General features: G+C 41.9%; 1 protein-coding gene across 5 annotated transcripts in view; it reads left to right on the top strand.

Annotated features, from left to right (window-relative positions):
- Positions 1-19,614, top strand: part of Tbc1d1 (TBC1 domain family member 1) — a 186,544-nt gene that overhangs the window by 159,820 nt on the left and 7,110 nt on the right. For all 5 annotated transcript variants that reach the window (XM_042678450.1, XM_042678449.1, XM_042678452.1 and 2 more), the window contains 3 exons: positions 7,342-7,586; positions 9,810-9,969; positions 13,717-13,886. In XM_042678450.1, the coding sequence (XP_042534384.1) occupies positions 7,342-7,586; positions 9,810-9,969; positions 13,717-13,886 (575 nt within the window). The remainder of the gene's footprint in view (positions 1-7,341; positions 7,587-9,809; positions 9,970-13,716; positions 13,887-19,614) is intronic.

Consider the following 19,614-nt stretch of genomic DNA (forward strand, 5'->3'; position numbering starts at 1 on the left):
TTAGTTATATAAGTAAGACAATGAGTACATTTCTTGTCGAACATTGTTACCCTTTCTCTTGTTGAAGGCGAAGTTTGAATATAAAGTATCTCATGCATGTATTCATTGAATGATGAAATTCATTAGAATTGTTTTAGAAAGGAACTAGGGGATGAATTTGATCAAAGAACATTCTGTGCATATATGGAAATGTCACAGTGAAAGCCCTTTGTGCAACTAATATATTACTAGTTTGTTTTTTAAGGACAAAAATGAAAGTAGAAGCAAAAGGACAGGGGCCCTGAGTTCAATTCCCAGTAATGCTTTAAAATTAAAAAAAAAAAAAAAAAAAGTATCCTTATGCTGGCCAGAACAGGGTAATTTGTGGTTAGTTGTATCTTAACTTGCATGAATTTTTATTTTCCTGCCTCTTGCTTTTACTTTTTGAAATTGGCTTTAAGTCCATAGAATTTTTCTAAGATTTATTCCTTAAAAAGTAAAAATGTTGCAGTGGGATAGTTTTATAGCTTGTAAAATACTTTTCCAAACTTGGTCAGATTTTATCCTTCCACAGCTCTGTACAAAGTTAGGCACATGTCATTAGTTCCATTGCAGAAGTGATGAATGAGGCCCAAGAACTGGAGTGTTTTGCTTAGCCTTGTCACAGACTCGGTGGCAGAACTGAGTGTCCTTAGTCTTCATGCCCTACCCCTTCCAGGAGTCCCTACTTCAGAGTCTTATGTGTGTCTTACAGTCTCCTAGAGGATACTCCTCTGCTTCTAAGGTGGGGGAGCTTGCTCTTTCAGAATGGACCACAGCCAGCCAGGAGAAAACACCTACTCTCAGAGCTTAACAGATGATACTTAACAAATCATTCTCTCAACCTCATACCCAGGACCTGCCCCCCCTTTTATGCTGGTTCTAGCTATATCCATTTTTCTGGTCATTAGATGACTGACCTTTCTCTTTGTTCTGACTCTTTCCTTTTCTTTGTGCCAGTCCTGAGGCTTGAACTCAGGGCATGGACTCTGTCCTGAGTTTTTGGATCAAAGCTACCCTCTCCCACTTGAGCAACAGCTCCATTTCCAGCTTTTTTTTGGGGGGGGGCAGAGAAAAGGGTGTTGATAATTGGAGATAAGAGGCTTTTCTGCCTGGGCTGGTTTCAAACTGAGATTCTCAGATCTCAGACTCCATAGTAGCTAGGATTACAGACATGAGCCACTGGCAACCATCTAGAAGTGACATTTTTTGATGAGCTTTTAGTTTCCCTTCCAGTGAGACCCAGATTAAGTTAGGCCAGCCTGTGCTGATTGAGATAAGGTGTGTGTCCAGAGGATCATTTAGATCAAGAACCCAATATGTGAATTTTCTTTCCACTCTTAACCAAAGGCTTAAAATCTGCTTGCTTATCTGGAAGAAAAGAACTGTGTCAGGAAAGAGCTTTCTTCATGCTTTTTTAGAGTCCATAAAAACTGCATAGTAGATGGGTCTCTGAAAGGAAAGCTTCAACCAAGGGTATTACAGTAAGCTCGTGTGAAGGGCAGGGAGAGAGCTGGAGAGCTTCCCCTTCCTGCCTGGCTGGTGTCTGCCTCATTTGACTTTAGCACACAGTCAAGTACTTGTCACACACTTTGTAAAGGAGCCAGAACTCTTCTGCACACAGTGGTGTGCAGGCAGAAGCAGCTTGTTTCTTCATCTCTGCCTGGAAGCCTGGTGAGAAAAATTGAAAACCTTGATAGCAAAAGACAGAAAAAGTGTCTAGAATTTGTTACGCAGTAGTGACAATAACCTGTCTGTCCAATTTGGGACTCTGGAGGCCAATTGAACAGTCACAGTTCCAGAGTCTAATGAATTCTTGTACCAGCAGCTACACATGTTATTCACTAGGTATATTGTGGGTATTTGGAGCCTCACATTGGTAAAGAATTTACTGAGACAGACAGAAGCTTATTAAGATTTGGGTTTAAGAGAGATACAGCTGGCAGAGGAGCAGAGGAGCATACTACTGCTGCCGCTGCTAATCTGATATGGGATTAGGGACAACTTTATGGGTTTAAGCGGAATTTTGTTGACTTGCTAGTTCTTTATGCAGACCCTATTGATAGGCTGTCTCCTTCTCAGACTATGGTTCAAAATTCATAGGCACAGAACAGGTTGAGCATTCTGTTTTCTTATCTGCATTCCATCTAACCCATTTTAAGGGCTTGATTTGCTTCCTCATTCCACCTGACCGTCTTGTACCCTAGGCTCATCTACATTCCATTGGGACCTTAGTATTCTACCATGTCCCCTTAACAGGGGCCTCTTGCACAGGATGGGCTGCTGTTTCTAATATTATCAAGATCTCATCTGATAACCATATTTGTTTGGTCATTGTAAATATGCTCTATAACCTCACAGTACTACAAGTAAATAGAGTAAGCAAAGGAAAGAATAAAATTTCTTTCTTGGTGATCTGAAAACTGAAAAATACTTAATAACAAGCTCCTCTCAACCCTTTCCTTAAAAGATGCCCTGGTGTTTAGTGTGTGCAGATTTCCATCATCAAGACTCCTGTTTAGCCAGTTTAAAGCTTGAAGTTACAGATGGCAAGTTGGGCCAAGTGCACACCAAACAGAGCCTTTAGGAGCCAGACCCATCATCATTGGACTTCACTAAATGCTTTCTAGAAATATTGAATTACAGAAGAGTTTTTCTGACTTCATCCAGCCACCATGCCATTAGTAGCAATTCCACAGATTCTGCTTAAGCTGTAGATACATTCCATGGACTTTAGGAAGCACTTTCTTGTGGGAAAGCAGTCATTAGACAACTGATGCTCAAAGTAAAAATTTAATTCTGAAGTGTGGTACAAAAAGGCCCCCCTCCAATCTCTGCTCTGTGTCCCTCATTTCAAATTTTGCTCAGTTTAAGCTGTTAGGACCACCAGCTTTGTAGATCATCTGTTTGTGAGTCACTACTGCATGTGCCCATGAGAAACTGATGGCGTGAGAGGGATTGCCTGTTTCTAGTACCACTTCCTAGAGGCCAGGGATATCAAGCTTCCAGGGAAGGGAACAAAGGAAACTTGTTAGCCAACTGTTGGAGCCTGAGCCATACTGAAATAGCTCTGCGGGTGCTTCTTTGCTTCCTTTAGAATCCTCTGGCTGCTGGCAGCAATGCCATTGACAGCTGAGCAGACTAGGGATCTCATAGCAGGTGCAGTCAAGTGGGCTCTGCAGAGAAAAAGGCAGTTCACTTAAGACTGGATGTGTTTCTCAGTGCCACCTCTGTTCTACTGCTACTGAAGCATTTCTTGCTAGGGGTCAGCCTGGGATGTGCTTGTTGAATAAGTCCTTGAATGATGTGATCCCTACTGATCCTTCAACCTTCAAGTGATGGGCAAAGAAAAGATGGGTCCTGGACAGATATTGCTTAGGTGAATGAGTGATAGTCTTTAGGAAATTCCTAAAGGATGATCTTGTTGGGTTTTGAAGCATTCTTTCATTTGCTTGTTTTTGGTGGTGCTAGGGATTGAATTCGGGGCCTCTCATTCTCCTACACAAGCTGTGTTCTTAGTCCTACATTTCCTTTTAATATAACCATGGAGTTTCTTTGTGCTCATGTTTGATACTCTTCCATTTAACACATTCACATTTTGTCTGGGAAGGTAGACAGACCATTTTTTTTCTGTACTGGTTGGAAGCTGAATTTTTGAGAATATGTGTGATATCTCTGAAGATGGTTGCCCTTGATTGAATCCATTCATAGCAACCACTTATATGAGGTATTGCACATGTACCCAGAACTCTGCCAAGTGTATGTTCTATTTTAAAGAAGGAGAAGCCCAGGTTCAAAGAACTATTTAGAGCTGCATATGCTAGAGGTGGTTGCTTGAGATGCTATTGAAGCGCACACCATAGAATTGTTCTTAGTGTAAGGGATGCTACAGATGATTATCTGTCAGTGATATGATGTTCCAGATCTGTGGTTAATTGGGAAGCTATTAGTGACTCTGGAGCAGAACCCAAGGCCAGTGCCTGTTGAACCCATGTTCCCATATTCCATGGAGCATTGGTGCAAAAAGACTGGGTGCCCTGCTTCTGCTATTAGACTGCCAAAGTGTCTTCCTTCAAACTGAGTCCTTTTCCAGAAGTGGTTGTTAGAGGCCTGAGGATGGAGCCTGTGGGGAAATACTGCATGGTTCCATCTTGCTGTCAGCTTTAGAATTTAGTAAAGTTGGATGTCTGACAGAACGTGGCCCCAGGTCTGCTGTGCTTTGCTTTCACATAACAAAGCACTTGGGACTACAGCTGTGATGTGAGGAAGATGACTAGAGTTGCCTTCGCCCCAGTGAGGGGGCCTCATTTGCAGGGCCTCGTGCAAACAAAATTGCAAGCTTCTGTACAAAGATTATAAATGCCAAGACAGTCAGGGCAGAGCATGAAACTCCATATGAGGCAGAGGCCCTGTGACTTCATAGGGCATGCCGTGAGGCTTCTTTGCTACTATTGCATGACCACATTTGAATAGGACTCTCTCCAGCTGGCCTGCTGGCCTGGTTAAATGAGCAGTGACCACTCTGCCCATCAGCAAGGAACTGCTGTGAGCTCTAGACTCTGTAGAGGCTGCCTTCAACTAGGAAACAATACCTGACCTAAGGGAAGGATCACATCACAGACTAAACCGAAAATAAGTAGTCCAAAAAGCTGAACCCTTGCCAGAGTTCCTCCATGCCATATGTTGCTATAGCTTCCAGAAACCATTAGCACCTGTTTAAAACCCAAAGAAAAGGGGTTTGTGTTTGGGACAGGAGCACGAGCAAAGGAGGTGCTCTGTCTAACTGGGAGCTGCCGGGGAAAATGGGGTGACAGAGATGCTGCCTGCTCGTGAGAAAGCTACAGAGAACAGTGCACTGCACTGCCCATTGTGGAAGCTGTAAGAGGCTGATGATCCTTTGAAACGGGGTGGTCTAAATTGAGGTGTGCTGTCGGTATACAGAGTATGGCTGGATTTTAGATTTTGAAAAGAGAAGGCAAAATGTCTCTTTTTTGTATTGATTACATAATTGAAGTGATAGTATTTTATGTGCTGGGTTAAACAAAATACCTTGCTAAAGTTAATTTTACCTCTTTCTTGAGGTACTGGCTTTTTTAAATTCTGGGCCTAGCCCTTGCACGACAGGTCACTCTTTCTCTTGAGCCACACCTCAACCCTGTTTTGCTTTAAGTTATTTTTCTGATAGGGTCTCACATGTTTGCTGGCTCCAGACCATGATCCTCCTACCTAGCTGGGATCACAGATGCATGCCACCACAGCTGGCTTATTTTGTTGAGATAAAGGATCACATTAACTTTTTGTCTAGACTGTCTTGAAGTGGGATCTTCCTGATATCTGCCTTCTAGCTGGAGTTACAGGTATGAGACGCTGTGCCTGACTCAGCTCTTTTTAATGTGATTACTGGGAAATATTAAACTCCATCTGTAGCTCACTTTACAGCCTGGTTGCATCTAAAACTTTAACAAAAGTACAGACATGATCCTACTCACTTACCCATAGGTACACCCTCCACTCCTACCCCCATATAACATGATGCACACACTCCCAACAGGCTCAGAGAAGCTAGCAGCACCCACTACTGGGCCTGGGTGAAACCTTGGTGGAGAGGACAAAGCCAGAAGGGAACGTGGGGAGGGGCATGTGCAGACCTCGAGGCTAATGGAGTGGAACATGGGTTCTTTGAGCACTAGGGAACTATCGACTGCTTTCTACCAGCAAGGTGACATATGCATGGAACACTGGGGGAAAGATTTGTTGGGTGAAGAGGCAGAGAAGGCAAGCAGTGAATACAGATCAGGAAATCAGGAGTCCATTGCTGCTTTCTTAAATCATGTTCAGACAAGCCGATGTAGGTGGATGAAAGCTTTCTCCGAAAACTGAGGGGAACACTTGAATGCATCCTTCTCCCTCTACTGACAGTATAATTACAGCAGACATGCAGCTGCTGACTCAGCCAGGCCCTGATTCTTACCTGGGTCCAGATTAGACCAGCACATCTCTATTCTTAACTAGCCGCTTTTCTGCTCCCCCAAGACTCTTTCCCATCAGTCACATTCCTGGACAAAGGAGTCTTGGAAGGTATTTGCCATAAAACTTCCTGAACAGCAATAGTGAAAAAAGCCTTTTATTTGAATATCATTCTTTTTCTTTTCTTTTTTTTTTGGTTTTTGTTTTCTTGGGTTTTTTGTTTGTTTGTTTGTTTTGGTCCGGTTGTGGGGCCTGAACTCTGGGCATGAGCAGTGTCCCTCAGCTCTTCAGCTCAAGGCTAGCACTCTACCATTTGAACCACAGCACTACTTCCGGCTTTTTTCTTTTTGCTTATGTGGTGCTGAGGAATCAAACCCAGGGCCTCATGCATGCAAGGCAAGTGCTCTACCACTGAGCCACCTTCCCAGCCTCCCCCGCCCTTTTTTTTTAAAGATTTCAAAAGGTATTTTGTAACTCTTTTCTGGAAGGCAGCTGGCCCTCAGCCTGTCTTAGCACACTGCCTGTGGTTTAAAAGTACACAAGCGCATTGTGACGAGAAGCATTTGCTGGCAGATTGTGGGCGGTCTGGGAAAAGCTGGCAGAGAAGGTCAGTAGTAAGGCCATGCCTTTTGGTCACATTTGGTTGATATACAATCTGGTGAGCACCAAGAAACTCAGCTGTTGTGTTTCTCTTGAGAATGGAGGCTGTGTTTGGAGGGCCAACACTTTTCTTTTGGTTTTAAATTGAAACCCAGGTATTTGTAGACTAAAGGGTACCCCCCCTCCCCGTCTCTAACCTAAACTACCACCCAAAATGTAAATAAAATGTTTAAAGGATTTGATTGATCATTTTTAATCTCAAGTATTATTCCAGGAAGGAACCAGCTAGCTAACCTTTTTATAGTGCAGAAGTAATGTTAACAGCTGATTTATAGCCAGGCACTGATGGCTCACACCTCTGATCCTAGCTACTCAGGAAGCTGAAATGTAAGAATCATAGTTCAAAATGAGCCTGGGCAGGAAATACTGTAAGACTGTTATTTCCAGTTAACCACTGAAAAGCCAGAAGTGGAGCTGTGGCTCAAGCGGTAGAGCACCAGCCTTGAGCAGAAAAGCTTAAAGGACAGCGCCCAGGCCTTGGGTTCAAGATTCAGGGAGGGAAAAAAAAAAGTTGATTAAGTGACTTATGATCCAGCTTCTGAGGACCTGTTCCTTTAACCTGAAGCACGTTGCATTTCTGGTTCAATGGGCTTTCTGTCTGTCTTTTTCTTTTCCTTTTATTTTCTGCTTTGGTTTTTCTTTTTTTTAAAAAAAAAAACAAAACTATTTGTGTGTTTTGTTTTGTTGTTTTCTCAGGGCGAACCTTTCCAACACATCCATACTTCTCTGCCCAGCTTGGAGCAGGGCAGCTGTCGCTTTACAACATTCTGAAGGCCTACTCACTTCTGGACCAGGAAGTAGGATACTGCCAAGGTCTCAGCTTTGTGGCTGGCATTTTGCTTCTCCATATGAGTGAGGAAGAGGCATTTAAAATGCTCAAGTTTCTGATGTTTGACATGGGACTGCGAAAACAGTATCGGCCAGACATGATAATTTTACAGGTATCAAGCATTCCTATATCTTCAATAAGTATATGGATGATATCCCCTCTTCCCTTTATTATCTAAGGAGCTTTCTAGAAGTAGTTACACTGTGATAGGCTATGTTGCTCATAGGCTTTGTACTAGGCATTATTCCATGAGCTTCATATGTACTTTTCTGCATTATGCCCTGCAGGATGACACTATTGATTGGCTCAGCTTCTAGAGTGAAGAACCAGAATGTGTAATTGGACTAATCACATATTTAGCAAATGGAGGAGCTAGAATTTAAACCCAAGCTAATCTGGTTCCAGAGACCTTATTCTTGGACCCTTCATTAACCATCAAGCAGTTTGAACTCTGCGTCCCATCCTGTCACCTGCTACTTTCTCAGCCAGGGGTCCTCACCCTCACTGCCATGCCTGCTCTCCTGTCATGCAGGGCTCAGTTCAGCTCTCACATCCTAGGAGAAGCTCTTACTTAACCCCCAAGCACACAGTATTGTGTTATCTTGTCTCCCTTATCTGGCATAACACATTCCCTGGCAGAAACTATCCTTTTTATTTACTTATCTACCTATTTATTTTCCAATTTTTCTTAGTAAATAAACTTTGTGAGAGGAAGACCTAACTAGTCTTGGAGCTGTGTCTGCAGTTTATAGACAGTGACTGAGATGAAATAGTATTTATTGAATGAATGAATTGGTCAAAAGAAAATGAAACAGAGCAGCATGTGCCAGTGCTGTTCCCACTGCTTTGGAGGGGTGAGAAGAGCTATGGATCTTGCTTTGAGAATATTTCTCAACATTGCTTAGAATGTGAGTGCATGCATCCAGATGTTCATTTCCTAGCACAATTCTTCTGTTTCAGAGCTTTAGAAAGTACCGTTAGAGCCAAGGGCTCTTTTGGAGGTGGAGGGAAACAATACATTATGCAATTAAAAATTCCTTTCCTCAACTGGTGACTCTGAACCACATGAACATGAATCATAGCAGGAAATCTTTAACTGGTGCTAGTAGTTCTTGCCTATAATTCTAGCTACATAGGGCACTGAGATCTGAGGATCATGATTTGAAGCTAGCCTGAGCAGGAAAGTCCATGAGACTTTTTTTTTCCTAGTTAGCCAGCAAAAAAGCCAGAAGTAGTATGACAAGAAGTAAGAGAGACAACCTTGAGTGAAAAAGCCAAGCAAGAGTACAAGGCCCTGAGTTGAAGGCCCTTCAGTGCCAGCACACATGCATGCATGCATACACAGAATAGGAAACCTTTTTGTCCACTGGATGTTTTGTCCTATACAGGACTTTCCACATGCTGTTGGGCTCTTTCTGCATTCCCACCATTGACTTTACTGTGGGGCAGCTGTCAACAGAGAGTAATGTTTGAATTGTATATAATTTAGCTTAGAACACAAATCGTTTCAGGCCTTGGTTGATTAGACTTTTTTGGATACAGAAGAGCCACAGCTGGTAATTAAGAGGATTTATATCTAGGCAACTGAAAACAGATTTAATTTTTCCAAGTTTGGGCTGGACATCTCTTTGGAGGATCTCAGTCAGACTTCAGTCCTCTCTAGGTTGCTTCCTTAGTCCCAAGCCATGGGACTGCTCAAATCTGGGTTGGCTTGATGAACTCTGTGAGTCAGAGGGTCCTAGGAATGGAGTGAACTTCCTGTCAGATCCAGATGATTCTCTGAAGAAGCAACCCTTGATGTTGATTTAACTTTAGCTGGAAAAAGCCATTTTATTCATAGACAAAACCTTCTTGTTTTATCTTGCCAAGATACACACATTTCTTCTGTAGACCTGAACAAATTATTTTTGTCTTGCTGTGAGTGGCTTTGGGAGATACTGGGAACTGGCTACATGGACAATTGACATATTGTCTAGAATTGTGATATGCACTCAATTTACTCTTTGCAGAGGCTGTTTGTTTCAAATTCCCCTGGGTTTGAATTTTACTAAGAATGTATCTGTAAGAAAATTTTTGAAATTTTTGCACAAAGGAGATAGTTAGCCAAGGAAAACAAGGGGACATAGGAAAGAAGTAGTAGAAGACCCAGCATGTGTGTTTGGGACCTACTCCACCCAGAGCCTCATGAAGAGTTTGCTAGATGAATTAATAGCTGACATCCATGGATACCACAAGCCAAGTAGATTATTCACGTCACTAATAATTCCCTCACACATCCTAAGGAGGATGAGCAAGTTTGCATGTGGAGAAGGAACCTAATTCTCTGTCCCTGCAGATCCAGATGTACCAGCTCTCAAGGCTTCTTCATGATTACCACAGAGACCTCTACAATCACCTGGAGGAGCACGAGATCGGCCCCAGCCTCTATGCTGCACCCTGGTTTCTCACTGTATTTGCCTCGCAGTTCCCACTGGGATTTGTAGCCAGAGTCTTTGGTGAGCTTCCTACATGTGTCTGTCAGAACCAGCATTCTCCTGTCAATGGCTGCACTTATTCTCACTCAGTAGTGGCTCTACTTACTTTTGAAACTGTGTCTCTCACAAAGATGAGATACTGTTTGCTAGTCTAGGTTTAGTCAGCATTGGTTTGAGGACTTTGAAGCACTGTTTACCATGGTAATCCTGGAGCTCCCATAGATGTTTAGGTCAGATACCCTCAGCACAAGGTCCTCCCAATACCAGATCTTTGGACTATTTGGCCAAGCATCTAGAGGTGTAATTTTAATGAGTCACCTTCCTTCCTCAACCCCTCTGTCTTGTGACTTTGCTCACAGTTAGCATCTTACAACTTTTCAGCCTGTGGCTTCCAGACCATTACCTTTCTGAGATTTCCTTTATATCCTCTCCCCTTTTTCTTCTTTCCCTGTCCTTAGCTCTTTGTTTTCTCTTCTGTCACTCTCTGATTCACCCATGTCAGGGCTTTGAGTGACACCTCTGTGGGGGCGACTCTGTCCTGACACCTGTCATATGTTCACATTTCCAGATATCTCAGCTACTTCCACTTCTGTGCCCCACTGTAATTTTAGATTGTTCAGATACTAATCCATCGTCTTTTTTTCTTCTCTTCCTTCCTTCCTTCCTTTCTTTCTCTTCCCTTCTTCCTTCCTTCCTTCCTTCCTTCCTTCCTTCCTTCCTTCCTTCCTTCCTTCCTTCCTTCCTTCCTTCCTTCCTTCTTTCCTTCCTTCCTTCCTTTTTGTCTTGTCAGTCATGGGGCTTGAACTCTGAGCCTGGGTGCTGAACTTCAGCTCAAGGTGAGCGCTCTGCCACTTGAGCCACAGCGCCACTTTCGGTTTTCTAGTGGTTTATTGGAGATAAGAGTCTCACGGACTTTCCTGCCCAGGCTGGCTTTAAACCGTGATCCTCAAATCTCAGCCTCCTGAGTAGCTAGGATTAAGGCATGAACGACCAACCCGGCCATCTTCTTTTCTTGATTTGTTCTTTGAGAACATATATGTTCACATCAGTTCTCAAAACTGTTTTAGAGGTGAAAGCAGCTACCCAGTGAACTACCATAAGCACAATCCTTTCTTGTATGGTTTGTTTTCCCTACTTGAAAACAAAAGTCTTCTTTTTGCTTGACAACTGGAATTCTTTTTACATTTTACTGTGAGGGAGGAAGATGCTTAAACTTAGTAATTATCCACATCAGGTACTATTAATGTCATATATGGGGAGTTACTTGTTAGCTTAAAACCATATAATTGGGATATGCTTTTGGAATCAGCTTATTAAAACACATCAAGTGTATATTGTTTTAGAAATTCTTTTGCTTAGTCTATCCCAACCTTCAAGACATAAAAATCGCAGATGGTTCCACTGAAAAGATGAGTTCTTAAAAACCATTTCTACATATAGCATCTTGACTTAACTCTAACTTTATGATGCTAGACAGCTTGGTTTTACATTTAGGAGCTTATCATTCATTCAGGCTTTATTTCCTGGGGCCCGTTTCATTACAGACCTTTAAGCCTGGATCAGATCAACCTTTTGTTGATTCCCTATTTTATACATAAGTAAAAGATTCTCAACTTGCATCAGCATATCTCACATATTAATTAGTAGGTTACGTCAAATTTAGAATGTGCTACTTGAAGAGGCAACTGTCATTTGTGTGTGGGGTGGGGAATCACATCTGGTAATAACACTTGGCTGAATATCAGTTCTCTAGAGCCACAGGAAGATGGCCATCTCCTGTATATTTATAGTTAGGGAAGAAGAGAACCTGAAATAAATGATTCTGTTTACCTTATAACTGTATGTGCCTTGAGGGGAAAAAAATCTGAAAAATGGGGAAGCTGGCTCAGTCTTGTTGGAGGAAGAGGCTGCAGTGTTGAACTCCTGAGGTCTTTCTTTAGGATGTTCTGCCAAGGAGATGAAGATGAGATGACATAAAACTAAAGGTTTGGCACAAATCCAGAAGCCACCTGCAGTAGTAAAGGCTTCAGAGGGATCTTAGGATAAAAATACACTTGGAAAGCCAGACAAGTCTGATGGCCAGGAAACTGTCCAGTTGTTCCAGACAGCAGTGTGGGGCCTCCACAACATGAAGACCACAGCCTCCCAGGAGAAAGGGATAGATAGGGAGGGAAGGATTGTTTAAAATAAATGTGTCTAGGAAAGAGACTCTGTGAGCTCACAGAGGAAAATCATTTTGTCAAGTAGAGCCCAATACCCCATGAAACACTAACAAAAATGCTGAGATATCTTCAAGGAAAAGTAGTTACATTGCTCTCAAGCAAGCTGCAAAGTGTAATTTTCCAACTGATGGAATCAGTAAAACTTAAGGTTTTCTCAACTTCCTGCCCGTTTCTGGGTGTTCTGAAAATGCAGGGAAGAGAAGTGACAAGAAGAAAGCTCCGCTGAGAGGAAGCAGATTGCTGCGCTGGGAGCTGGGGTGTCCAGTGATGTAGTCTCTACTTTCAAAAGCAATTAGGATTTTTTTTTTATTATTTTAAAATTATGCTTAGCTGGGGACTAATAGCTCATGCATGTAATCCTAGCTACTTAGGAGGCTGAGATCTGAGGATTGAAGTTCAAAGCCAGCCTGGGCAGGAAAGCCCATGAGACTTATTTCCAGTTAGCCAGCTGAAGGTCAGTGGAACTGTAGCCCAAGTAGTAGAGCGCTAGTCTTGGAGAAAAAATTTAGACAGCACGCAGGCCCTGAGTTCAAGCCCTATTTCTGGGTACATGCACGTGTGCACGTGAACACACACACACACAATTTATGCTTAATTTGTAATAATTCTAGAGAGAAAGGTATTGTTTAATATATAAGCTACCCCGAGTGTGTTCAGTTAAGTTTGGGAACCCCTACCTCCCAGTTTAAGCTTTAAAGGGTTGCTCCTTCACCCTTCCATTTCTTTTCTTCAGTAAGTCCTTGATTAAAACTTCCCTAGTCCAACAGAAACTTAAGGGACTGACATGGATACAGAGAATGGCAGGCATGGTGAAGCAGAGTTACCCCCACAGTAATTCCCAGCCTGTCTGTAGAAAGCAGCACAACTCCATAAAGGGTGCCTTTTTGTCCTAAAAGTAGGTGACCCTGTGGGGATCAGACCCATACCTAGATATGTTTGTATCTCTGCAGTTTCTTCTTTGCACTCTATTCATAGTTTAACCCCAAGTGAAAGCTATTGTTACACTGAAATTCAGCATACTTGTGTTTTAAAATGGACTTTAGCAATCATATAGACTTTTTACAGTTTTTAAAGAACTTTTAATTTCATCCTTTATTTCAAATCAGAGGATACAGACATTTTGTCTTACTCTGTCTTCCATTATGATGCTGCATCTGTGCAAATCTTTTGGTTTTACTCATAATATCATGCGTTTGGGTAACTCCCCTAAAATGCAAAGCATTGCTAGAAAAACCCAACTAAAAAATCTTTTTCTCTTTTTCAATTTAAGCTTGGAACTATGCTTAAGTTTAACTCATTTTCAGAGTGGAAATTTTTGTATCTGTATCTGTATCTGTGATGAAACCTAAGCAGATGTTTATCTGTTATTTTTGTTATTTGCAGTATTGTCTTGACAACCCTATCTGAAATAGCAGGCTCTTAAACAGGAAATAAAATTTTCAGTTTGGAGTTCGGTTTTCCTCCCTCCTGCTCTGAGGAAAAGGAAACAGAATGGCATTTTGTCCTACTCTGCTATGATTTAACTCTTCACATCTCTGTTTTCCAGATATGATCTTCCTTCAGGGATCAGAAGTCATATTTAAAGTGGCTTTAAGTCTTCTGGGTAGCCATAAGCCCTTGATTCTACAGCATGAAAACCTAGAGACCATAGTGGACTTTATAAAAAACACACTACCCAACCTGGGCTTGGTACAAATGGAGAAGACCATCAACCAGGTATGATTGGGTCCAGACCTTGCAAATGGCTAAGGGCTTTTCAGAACTTAGGTTTTTTCTGACCAGGAGCTGTTTCCTACCACTCTTGTGTTCTGATCAGCCTCTTGCATGGTGCCTGGAAGTCAGGAGGCACAACACAAATAAGCCTTGAATGATTAAAGGTATTGACTTGAGTGTGAATGTTGTGGTTAGAATGGTAAAGAGACACCAGAAAACTGGGTGGCGATGCTGTAGTTGAGATAAGCATTGTTGTGTTGCATTTGTTTGGTCTGCTGAAACACATAGATTTCTAAAATGTGGGCTTTTGTAGAATGAGGGTTTTGAATTTTTCTGCTGAGTGGTGTTAGTTAAAATGTACTGAAAATAAATAGAATTGTGACAGGCAGCATATATTCTATGAATTTGTTCTGTTATTTTTTAAATTTACTTATGGGTTGGGTTTTCTTTTCTTTTTTCCCCTGAATGCCATTCCACTTGTGAGGTTTCTAGCATCCCTCATTTTCATATACAGTAGAGCCATTACTCTGAAATGCTAGAAGTTGAGGGGTAGATTTAGCTGGAAATTACTAGACCAGATGGCAAATGGTTTGAATCAGGCACAGGAGCAGATTTCAATTCTTCCTAAGGAAGAATCTTCTAGTAATAACTATTGATGATGATGGACTGAGCTGCTTATGGTCAGGGGAGGGGCAGATTATATATATTATAAAAGGATTTGTTAGATTGGTTTACATGACCAGAGGCTTGGATAGCCCCTACTATGTAAGATAGAGAGCCAGAGAACCCAATAGCTGCTCAATCCAAGAAACTGGAAGCCTCTGGACAAGGAAAACCATCATTTAGCCCAGACCCAGACCGCAGGCCGGTCAACCCCCCTGGAGAGTTGCTTTTTAGAAAGGCAAAAGCAACTGGAGTCTGCCAGCAGATGTGATGGCACAATAGATGTGCCTGCTTGGGATGAATGAAGCTTGCGTGCACTGGCTGGCACTTCCTTGTCTCTTTTGTTCCACTTGGGCCCCCTAGCCTATTGGACGGTATGCCCTATATTCAGACAAGTCTTTCTCCCTCAGTTGCTATTCTGTATGTCAATCATATCTCTGAACACCCTCACAGACAACTCAGCAGTGTGCCTTAACAATTCCTAGGCATCTCTCAATCCAATTAAGTTTATAGTCAGAATTAAGCATCATACTAAGAATGTGCTAGAAGAGATTTCATCAGCAGTTGGTCCTCTCCTAAGCCTAGAATCCATACCACACATTACAAAAACATAGAATAAACGGGTAAAATTGCAACGAGATGTACAAGTCGTTATGTAGAAAAACGAACTTTACAACTTTGGCCGAGGGGTGGGGGGTGAGGGAGGTGGGGGGAGAGGGAGGATGGGAAGGGGAAACAAAGGAGGAGGCAACAATGCTTGATAAGAAATGTACTCATTATCTTGCCCTTGTAATTGTAACCCCTCTGTGTGATATTTTCACAATAAAAAAAAGTTTAAAAAAAAAAGAATAAACGGGTAAAAACGAACAGCCAACTAGTCTTTATTCTTTATTCTTTATTCTGAAGATCTCTGGTAATCCAGGATAGTAGTAGATTCCAGCAGATTGCATCCAGATGCAATGTTTGTGATTTTCATTGGCTGTTCTACCAGGGTATTAAGTTCAGAAAAAGGCCCGTGTTTGACCTGGTTTTATATCAGATTATTAGTTTGGATCTTTACATACTACATTTGCCAGTATGAAAGAGTGCTCTCCTCTGCACTTTACTTAACTGATGGGCTCTGTATCTCTGCATTTAATTACTTACCTGGCATGATCCTTTCCATGTGAATAACTTTGTCTAGTAGAGTCCTTAATTTTGGCCAAGTTGCATGACCTCATGCAATTGTGAGGGCATTCTTGTGATTAATTAGCTAGAAGATAGTCTGCTATGAAGGGCAGGATAGGGGATCAAGACTCATATCACTTCAAAGTGCTTTAGCAGTTCCAAGAGCTTTGGAGTCATTAAGACCTATGTCTTGCCTCTTGCCACTGAATTCTTTCCCCTTTAGACTCTCATATTTCTGATGTGTTTACTCTGTGTGTGTGCGCGTGCATGTGTGTATGTGTGTGTGTCCCTTAGCATTTTTGCTCAAAGCTGATGATTTACCACTTAAGCCACTTCCAGATTTTTGGTTGTTAATTGGTGGTAAGAGTCTCATGGACTTTTCTTGTCCAGATTGGCTTTGAACCACAATCCTCAGATCTCAACTTCCTGAGTAGCTAGGATTACAGGCCTGAGCCACTGGCACTTACAGTGATGTATTTTCAGTCTTTTATTCCCTTCTTAGGGCTTTTGATGTATATACTTAGGTTTTGTAAATTCTGAGGCAAACCTAGAGAACTTTTGGTTACGTAGACCAGATGGACTTCCTGATGCCCTGATTCAGAGACAGCTGTCCCTGCCAGCATTCAATTTACCTCCTCGTTTGTATCAGGCTGGAAGTATAGAAATGGACCCATCATGGGAAGAGAACAGTTGTATGTACATGTCCTCGATGTTGTTTAAGCAACTGTTTTTGAACTTGGTATTCTGTTTGACCTCAGTATTCCACTGACTCCTCTAACAATTCTGGGACATGATATTCCAGTCCTCATCTGTATGAGTAGGAGACCAAGCACGTCCAACATTATATATGTAAAAGCAAAACCTGTGGGAATGAGTCTACAATGTACCTGTGCTGCTGTTGGAGCCAAGGGAGTTGAGTCTGACTGGGCCTAGAATGAACTCAATCAGGTTTAGTCAGTATATTGTATAAAGGCCAGACAGAACGCATTTCAGGCTTTGCAGCTTGTAAAGTTGCAGCTATCCAGTTCTGCATTTGCAATGTAGACCTATAGACATAAAAATATATACAAAAAAGAACTATAGACAACATATAAAGGGATGAAATAATCCATGTCATAATAATACTTTATTTTAGGCTGTAGGAAGAATTCATCTATAGGCTATAGTTTGCTGATCCTGAGCTATAAGATTGTCACACACACACCAGAGGCACATGATACAACAGAGCAGTTCCAGCTAGCACACACACACAAAAAAAACTACATCCCAAGATTTTATTCCAGTGACAGTCTTGATAAAAAATAAATAAATAAAACTTCAGGCACCTGTCAGACCTTCTCCCCATCTGCATTCAGATCTGGAACTTGACCATGTAAAGCCTGCTGACCTGCTCCCCTCAAGAGGGTGAGTAAGTCCAAGAGCCAAGAGCTTCTTGTCTTTGGGAAGCCTCAGGCCTGAGTTAGGAAGCCCACATAGTGGAAGTGGTAGATGCATTCATGGCAGCTGACAGGGCATTAGCTTGTGTGTTGACATGCTGCAGTCTTAAGAATGGAGTGTAGGCAGTCCTTTGTGACATCCATGGCCCCATTTCATTAAATGGCCTCCCTGTAAATGGTTTCAATTTGAGCATCTGGGACATAGCCTTGCTCCCAGATGGAGGGAGTAGCTCAGTATGACAGGATGGGTACAGCCTCAGAAGCTAGTAACAGAAGACCTAAGGCAGAAGTCTTTGAAGCCTCAGAGTAACCTGATCCTCACTGAGGAAAGAGCTGGGTATACGGAAACAGGAAGAAGGGAACTCTGAGAATGATTAATACCAGGGGAAGGTTGGTGTTGTAGTCTTGTCCCAGTGTTCAGCTGATTGGCAGGACAGGTTGGAGGGTGGCTTTGGGAGGCTGAGCCAGTAACATCCTTTAGGTCTGTTCACTGTGATATGTAGAAACTTGTTGGAATGGCAGGATTTGGGACCCCACACCAGACCTACTCGGATCCCCAAAAGATTCCCATACATAGCCCATTTGAAAGTTCTGCTGTGGGCAACTTTGGTGAAGTATACCGGCCCAGTTGTACTTGAGCTTGTTGGATGGAAACCTGAGACTTACCCAGTTAACTGTTGAGAATAGAGTGCAACTTCCAGGCAGCCTCTTCAGCTCTTTGGGGAACCCTCACTCTTGGGCAGTTAGCACTATTGAAAAAGAGTACTTTTGTAAGAAGACAATTGGTGCCACACCAAGATGGTGGGATATAGCTAGAAGTATTTCACTGGCATTGTTCACAGTTGCTTACATGTGGTGATAATAAAGAGCAGACCAACTTTTAGTCAGCTTTATCATTGTTAAACTTACTATAGTTGGTGTACCCCTTTTGCTGACACCCAGGCAGACTGCTCACCCTGTCAACCCTGGTGTGCCACTGAAACTAGCAGACTGGGGACCAGGATCTGGGAATTCGGAAGGTGAAACATATGTAACTAGTACTACAAGAACTTAGAGTAAGTGGCTTCATTTTACAGTATCTACAGACTACAAAGACAAATACTGAGTCTTCACAGCAAATGAGCCAAGAACATCAACACACAACTCACTGAAAAGGAGAGCCAGATAACAAACATATTTGGTAAAAAATTTAGCTTTATGCATAATTCAGATAGATGGATGTATAACATACCATGCTTTACCTACTAGGTTAACGGACTGATACTTTTTAAATGCCCATGCACTATGCCAAAAGTAGACTGTAGCCAGCACATTGGAATATGCTAATGACATCCATTGTACTTTGTCCCATGTGGGAAGCAGTTAGGCAATTTGAACTACAGCCAATAAAATACATTCTTTTGACCCAATAATCCCAGTTCTTGCAATGTATTGTTAGGAACTCATCCAAAGTATAGGAGTTGCCATATATCTAACAATACTCTGTTAGAATTGTCATCCAAGATAACAAATATTTGACAGATGTCCAAAACCTGAGGAGGACCAGATGATATGGCTGTGGTATATCAAGTTGATAGAATGCCATATACATTTGTGGTTATGAAGAACATATAGCAACTGAAAAAAAATTTAGGTTATCCTTTTACAAGTAATAAAACATACTGATAGTAATAAAGATGATAGGAAATATAAGATAAAATTGTATTGGTAATTTTGTTTTTTATGCTTCCTATAATGTAGCTACAATAACAAAGAAAATGAATGGTTCTGTTTGTCAAAGCATCGAACATAGGGAAATAGGTAATTCCTACTTTGCCAAGTTAGGTCCAGCCACTCACCCCCATATGCCAAATAAACATGATGACTGGCAGAGAAAAGAGGTTTATTATGCCATGGAAAGACAGCACTTAAGGACATTTTCAGACATTGGCTTCATGTTGAATAGGAAGAATTAGAGGCAGGAAGCAAGAAAGATATGTGTAGTTAAAACAGCTCCAAATTACAGGTTAACTGTTAGTTCAGTTTTTGCCCTTCTAGGAGTTCTGTTGAAGTTACTGCTTTATTACTGGAACAGAACAGGAAAAAGTGGTCTCCAAAATTTTTGGCTTTAATGTTTGCTTAAAGATGATAAGAAGAGGACAATGCTTATTTGAGGGGCAGTTTGCCTTCCACATAAGATTGCTTATCTGTGATTCTGGTCCTTTTTGGAGCCCATGGTGATTACAGAGCAGAAAATAGCTCAGATCAAAGGGCACAGATTCAAAGTTGGGGGACTTTTAGCTAGTTCACAGGACCTAGAAAAAACATCTTTCAAGCTGTGTGACAGCCAGAGATGTACTTGTGCAAGAAATGGACCACACCTAGTTGTGTGGGCTGCTTTCCCACAGCACCATGTTTTTAATAGTCTTTTCTCTTCATTGATTGTGCTTTGCTCGGATTCCATAGGACTGAGGAAGAGGCAGAAA

This window comes from Dipodomys spectabilis, unplaced genomic scaffold, assembly GCF_019054845.1.
Source record: "Dipodomys spectabilis isolate Male_0828 unplaced genomic scaffold, ASM1905484v1 ptg000043l, whole genome shotgun sequence".
NCBI classification, from domain to species: Eukaryota; Metazoa; Chordata; class Mammalia; order Rodentia; family Heteromyidae; genus Dipodomys; species Dipodomys spectabilis.